This window comes from Sinocyclocheilus anshuiensis, unplaced genomic scaffold (genome assembly GCF_001515605.1).
Source record: "Sinocyclocheilus anshuiensis isolate Anshui unplaced genomic scaffold, SAMN03320099.WGS_v1.1 scaffold1170, whole genome shotgun sequence".
Taxonomy (NCBI): domain Eukaryota; kingdom Metazoa; phylum Chordata; class Actinopteri; order Cypriniformes; family Cyprinidae; genus Sinocyclocheilus; species Sinocyclocheilus anshuiensis.
The window spans coordinates 107,179-114,666 of record NW_015538055.1 but is presented as its reverse complement, the minus strand read 5'-3'; the positions used below and the strand labels follow the sequence as shown (position 1 = coordinate 114,666).

The following is a 7,488-nucleotide window of genomic DNA, read 5'->3' as shown; positions in this document are numbered from 1 at the left end:
CATAACTGCACATGGAAAGTGGCTTATACAAGTAAACTCACATTAAACAATTCAGAAACACAATAAAGTATTCCAGTAAATTATATCTAAGCACCAAAAATATACATATTTATATTTTATCTAATGTAACAGTTTTGAGTAAATAATTAAATCAATGATTGAAAGCACAGTTACAGAACATTATCATATTAATAAGCAAACAGTAATTACTTTTTGATATCATGATAAAGCCCACTGTAACTTCAGTATTTGTTCATCCACACTCAGTAACGTTACCTGCACGCGAGCGAACCGTCCACGGGAGCACCGGAGCGGTTATTTATTTGTATGGTAACTAGTTAATTCAACTAGCAAAGCAATTACACATATAAACACTTGAACAATATACTCTGCAGTGAAATTATATTTTAAATTATCATTAGGCCTATTGCCGCTTGCCCACTTCAGACATTAGGCCTAATGTGCATGTTTTCGTCATCAAATTATAGCTAAATGGTTTGCAATTATTAATCTAAAATCTAGATGAAATCAAGGTTTATCTAATAACTCTGTTGCACCAAACTCTGCAGTGTCACCTCAGTTAGCTGAGCAGTAAAATTAATAAACACAATGTGAGAGCACGCTTCAGAGCACGTTAGAACAATCCTAACAGCGTGACGACTTCTTCTTTGAAAACGTGACTTTACATCGGATGCTCGCTAGCGCCATTCACAGGCTTTGGTGACACACAGGCAACTACATACACACAGGCTTTGGTGATGTGATCCTTTTTTATTTCCAAAATGTAACAGTGCATAAAAAATAAATAAATAAATAATAATAAAAAAAGAATCACAAATTTGCACACCAGAAATGAAATTGTATAACAACATATAATTTACAAACATTTTCAGATTTCTAATGTTGTTTCTACATATTATTATACGATGTAATATATAATGTTTTTATATAATGTCACATTTAGTTTTGTGGGTCGTTGCAGCCCATAGTAAACTTGCGTCTGCTATCGAGTCCGGTATGTGAATCCATCACTTATCTCGGTGCATCTCGCTTTACGACAAAGAAAAGAAGACAGGATCGCCGCCGCGCCTCTCGTTTCTCACGCCCGCTCCACGCGTGCTGTTCAACGTGCTGAACGGCGATCAAACGGACAGTGCGCCACTGTCACGAGCGGAGGTAGTCACTCCGCGAATCATGCCAGTTATTTTCTCTTATCTCGATTGTTTTGTCATACGCTATACTCCATTAATTTATACTATAAATATATTTCCAATATTATGAAATCCGTATGCACTGCCTCAAAGTTTTGATTGCTTGCTTGATCAGCCGTTTGATCAACGGTCTCTCTATGTACGTTAGCGGGTTATAAAGACGGTGGACGGTTTATTTCCTCTATCGACAAAAGCAACTTATGTCAGAGACAGAGGATAAGGAATATTAGCATTGTTGCTGTTTAATTACATGACGAATCCATCATGGTGGAGAAAATTATTTGTAGATGGAGGTTTTAATCGCAGGTTATAATTCGAATCCCCGATTTGTTAATCTAAGTTTAAAATTAAGTCGTACGTGTGTCTGCTGGGCGGTGCTTTTCACGAGTGGAGATCGCTACTAGACGAATCATGTAATTTGTTATTTTTATTTTTATTATCTCAAGTCTTCTTTAATTATGTCGAGTCGAGGCGCAAGTCATCAAATTTGGGACTCGAGTCCGAGTCAAGTCTCGAGTCATGTGACTCGAGTTCACACCCATGGTATAGAGTAGTAGAGTTTTAGTATTTGGTTGTCTAAATACGTTTTTATGTGAATGGTTTGTTGTCCTACATTTCCCCGAGTTCAGTAATCTTCTTAATAAACATAATAGGTACTGCTGCATCTGAATCCTGCTTCCTCACTGCCCTTCAATACAATCTGTGACAAAAACGTTTTTTTATAAGTATATATAGCTACTACTACTAATAAAAATAATTTTCATTGCATATAATGCATTTTTATTATATTCTTTCAGGATCACATCACCAAAGCCTGTGTGTCTGTAGTTGCCTGTGTGTCACCAAAGCCTGTAGTTGGCGCTAGCGAGCATCCGATGTAAAGTCACGTTTTCAAAGAAGAAGAAGTCGTCACGCTGTTAGGATTGTTGCAGCGTGCTCTGAAGCGTGCTCTATAGATTTGATGCTTAGTTATAATGTGAGTTTACTTTTATAAGCCACTTTTTTTGTGTGACGTTATGCTCAGTAATGTTCCAGTGTGCTGTAAAAGAAAAGATTAATCTTTTTGTTTCCAGTTGAAAGTTGTTTGCTGATGTAGTGCAACAACAACATTTATTTTACCAGAAAATACTACCTTTTTTACTAACTTTTCTGTGTGCGAAGTTACAGTGAGCTTTATCATGATATCAAAAAGTAATTACTGATTGCTTATTAATTTGATAATGTTTTGTAATGGTGCTTTCAGTCATTGATTTAATTATTTTCTGAAAAATGTTAAATTGGATCAAATAAAAATATTTTTGCATTTAAAGGTTTTAAAAAGGTTTTAAAGTGACGTGACATGTGGCCAAGTATAATTCATTAACAAATGGTTCACAGGTGTTCACTTTACATTAAGGTTCGCTTTAACAGGTTACTAACGTTTGTAACTCATTAATAAATGGCTCACAGATGTTCACTACATTGAGGTTCACTTTCACAGGTTATTAACGTTTATAGACTGCCGGTACGAGACTCGAACCCGCAACCTTGGGTTACAAGTCCGATTCTCTAACCATTAGGCCACGATTTCCCCACTAAAGTTCACAGGTAATATTGGAATTTAAATTTTCAATATTAATATCTCATCAGGTCATGGGTGTGCTTTTATGATTTTTCCCCCAAAATAAAAATCAAGATGATAATTTCATCTTGATAAACAAAATATATCAGTTTCTAATCATTGCTGTGGATAGGCATCATGAACTTTTGCAGAGAATCATGGGTAAGGTACAGAGTAGATTCTGGTAAGAAACATTGTAAGAAAAGTGACACGAGTCGTGAGATATAAATGAGAAAACCATAAATACAACACCCTTCAGTCTTGCTAAAATAGTAAATTTTTGCTGCATCATGAATAAAATCAGGAATCTGGTTTTGAGTGAAATAAGTATTAATAAATATATTTGTTAAGCATTTATAACATGTGAGTTAAAAATGGCTCACTATTTGGCAGGTATTGCATCAAAATCACCCTTTTATTCATGCATTTATAACTGTATATCAGTTATTCATAATGCATTTGTAAGTGAGTTATTAGTCATTTATTAACACCTTCATAAACCCTTTATAAAGGGAACCTTAATGTAAAGTGTTACCGACTTTTCCTTTTCTTTATTACAGACACACTTATTGGCTCTTTGACAAAATGACTGCGTTTTGCCTTTGTATGACAGTATACTGTAAATCACAAAATGTACATGGAGCTTCAGAAGCAATATTCTGTCCATTTAATGTTTCTGTTTAGCAGGACTGATAAGGAACATGATTATATCATAATCCATAACTTCCCCAAAGTGCTGCCATTTGAGCCCTTTAGTTTGAGTTTTTATGACATACTGTGTGTATATCACTGAGTGTGCGTTGCCATTGTGCTGGCAGCTAGAGGTCTGTTTTACGGCCTCTTCTGGATGAATGAGCCACATGTTTTTTCCAGGTATACTCACGATGACTCGCTCTTATAGTTACAGACGATGATGCATCTGTGGTACTGAATGAGGAACTAAACTGGAATCTTATGTTAGGAATCTTATCCTCTGACCTAAAGGACTTTGAGTCTTTGTATGTTTATAAGCGAGACAGAGGGCAAAAGGTGACCTAGTTTAGTTTAATTTCACACAGCTGCTAATCAAAGATACTTTCTCAACAACAGAAAAAGAGGGGGGGGGGGCAAAACAACTGAGCAAAGAGGCAGTAAGGGGGGAGGGCACAGCGGAGGTGCATAGGGATCAGAATTACACGTGAAGAAACGACGTGAAGAAGGAAAGTGAAAAAACCTAAAGGAAAATAAAATGTGATGGAAACTGAATGAGTCAGGAGGTGAAGGCAGTTCATGCGAGCTGCAGGAGACAGGATCATGGGAGAAATGAGTGATGAAGGTGGAGAAAATTAGATTTCAGTAAATGAAACAGGAAACCAGAAAAACATTTGCTTTGGTGCTTAATGAACTTATGAAGGAATGCTTTCGCTGCTGCTCTCATCTTGCAGCACTTGCTAAGATAAATGGAAGAGGAACATCATGTCAAATAAAGAAATATTAATAACCAAAATAAAACTAGTCAAACTGGTAGAGAGGCTGCAAACAACAAACAATGTAAATATTATCATGTTAAGCATTTTTGTCGTTTTCCAGTAAAAATATCAAAAGATAACAATGAATGAAATAAATTTACTTAGGATATTAAGATATTAAGACTAGTTTTTAGAGAATATATCAAAATTTAACCCACTGGAAAATAGTATGAAGCAATGAAACCTCATTTATATATTTATTTAAGCTACAAATAAGTTCTTAAATGCTTAAAATAAAATCTGCCATTGGGGTAAAAAAAATGAATTAATAAATTATTTAAGATGAACTACTATTATACATTTTATTTCATAAAAATTCATACATTTTATTATAAAATTCATGATGACATGTTATATTAATTATTAAATATATTAAATATATTCTATTTTATGTGAATAAGTCTATCTTACGAAAGTAGATTTACCTTGTTTTATGAATAATTGGATATTTTTTACTGAAAATGACATGAAATGACATTGTATTTTCAGAGAATATATCATCAATCAACCCATTGGAAAATAGTATAAAGCATTGCACTCACTATTTCCTTTTTTATTTTATGCCCCAAAAAGTTCTTAAATCTTTACAATAAAATCTGCCATTGCGTTAAAAACAAATAATAAATATTTTATTAGATTAATAATGACTAAATAATACAAAAAATCAAGATTAAACATTAGAGATTAAATAAATAATTTATTCAAGGGATATTCTCTGTGATATTTTTATTGAAATACAAGATAAAAATACTGATTAAGAAAATGCTTTTTAAAGATCTTTTTACCTACTCAAAGAATGTCTATCAACTCTAATCAGAGAACAAATTACACTCTGAAGTGCTCTTGAATCTTGTACCAAACCTTTAATTTTAAGATAAAACAATGCAATTACTACAGAAATCAACCTTTCGATTAAAACAATAACCTTCCTGACAGACCAACCATCAAGGAGAATCTCATTAGAACATTTACAAATATGCCCCACTTATCACTCATTCAAACACATGAGATCTGAAAAGCCTGTTAGATTTATAGACTCTCTTCTCACAGAGTGCACATCTGAGCTGAAGAACAGGACAGAACTGATCTAAAGGGAATAAAAGTGGCGACTCCAGCTGGGCCGTCTCGCAGTGATGTCAGTAACCATGCCAGTTATCGATGAGATCTATGCAAATGGAGCCACACACACGGCGCCTACGAAGACAAATCGTATTGTGTGGTTCCAGGCAGCACGACATCTGCGTAAAAGAGTGAGTTTGGGTGTGTGTCAGTATGCAGTCAAATCAGTTTTAAATTAATGATTAGACAAAGTTACACTGGGGCCACTGTTTGCAATAATGATGCCAGTTGATACAGAGCAACACGGCTACTGACCAGACAACCACTGGAGAAGATGAGTAAATGATAGCTGAGAAATAGTTACATGGTCTCATTCTCGGAGATTTACTTCCACATACTGTACGATCTGACCTGCATGACCCTGACCAGGAGATATTGGTGAAAACTATTTACCGCTCTTGCCTCTCACTCTCTCTCTATTTACTCTCTGCTTATTTAACAGAGCTGTATTTGCTTGGAACTCTTTGTACATGGACGGTTACACAGGAAAGAAAAAATACATATGCAATCTTCTTATTATCTTAACTGTTTCTCTTAGACAGCAATAAGATTAGACAAAGAGCAGGGCAGGTCACACACAAAGTCAGAGTTTCAGAAGACTCTCAACTATTGATATTATTAACTAATATTATTTAAAATTATTTAAAGCATTTTTGTTCATTAAAATAAAATATACATATTAAATAAAAAAAAAATAATATGTTGCCAACTAAAGTTAAAGGACTATAATTACTAACTGAAAACCAAAACTAAAATTTTTATAAAAATAAATTAAACAAATAGTAATATTTAAAAAAAAAAAGAATAAATATTAGGAAATTACAAAATAAATAAATAAAATGAAAACTTAAATTATACAAATAAATAGTACTAAAACAATGTCTCAAACTGTGCTGAGATTTGCCAAGTCTGTGATTAAATTAAACATTTCTCATTAAATTCTTTCAAGACCAAAAATGCAATCCATGTTAATTTTATATTCACTTTTACTGTATATCAACAATTGTCTTATTTGTGTGTTATGTTATTTCTCCATCAGAAACAGCTGAGATACTTCAATGACACTTCAATAATTGAGAATTGCATTAAGTATCCTGAGCTATGAACAAGTCTAATATCTGCGTCTGAAATTTTGCTTTGGGGCATATGAGGAGGAAGACAAGCTTGCAACGAGAACATCCTCAAATGAACCACACACAAAAAAAAAGTCCTTTACTATATACTGACCCAATTACAACACACTCTGGGACAACAATAAATGTATAAAGTGTACATACAATGACCTACATAGCCATAAACCTCATACAAAAACACAGGCCAACCAGAGCACACAGGCCAGTAACAACAGCCAGATCTGAACATCAGGTCAAACTAGAAGGTGGGAAAATAAAAGTTCACCCACCGCTCCTTGTCCCTCTCTTTCTCCTTCTGCCGTCTGGACTTGTGCAGTAGTCCAATCAGAATGACAGCAGCCCGAATGCCAGCTTTTTTGGAGTTCACTTTGGCTTCAGAATCCGACATACTGTCCGGCCCACACTCCGAAACAGACTTTGGACCAGGACCGTCCTGTGCTATTCTGATACGACCAAGCTCTCTGACACAGGCTGAGAATATACATCTCCGTCTAACTCTCTCCTTCACATGCTCTCTCCCTCTCTCTCTCTCTCTCTCTCTCTCTCTTTCGCTCCTACACCAGTTCTCATTGCCTGCCCCTGTCTGGATGTGATAGGCAGAATAGAATGCAGGCCGCGCCTCCTTTTCCCCAGCCCCTCCCTCCCAATCCCTCTCTCACTTTCCACTCATTTTCCATTTGCTCTGTTCCTGGACTGCTCAGCTTTCTGTTGCCAGACCTTTCCACACTCATTCAATCTATAAAAATCTGTCCTCTCCTGCTCACTTCACGCAACTACAGTCAGACTTAATTGCATCTTGCATTTTTCTGAATGAAAATGTGCCTTTTGTTCAGTGTAGAAAGAAACTCTTATCACCTTTTGGTCAACATCCTTGACCCCTTTTCCTGTTTTCTATGGCATTTCTTAGCATCACAAAA

At 35.2% G+C, this 7,488-nt stretch overlaps 1 protein-coding gene across 1 annotated transcript in view; it reads right to left on the bottom strand.

Annotated features, from left to right (window-relative positions):
- The window catches only part of LOC107682438 (rap1 GTPase-activating protein 2-like), a 29,956-nt gene extending 22,844 nt beyond the window's left edge, over positions 1-7,112 (bottom strand). Inside the window, exon 1 of the mRNA XM_016478679.1 lies at positions 6,841-7,112. Within this exon, the coding sequence (XP_016334165.1) occupies positions 6,841-6,959 (119 nt within the window). The 5' untranslated portion in view covers positions 6,960-7,112. The remainder of the gene's footprint in view (positions 1-6,840) is intronic.
- Between the last annotated feature and the right edge of the window lie 376 nt (positions 7,113-7,488).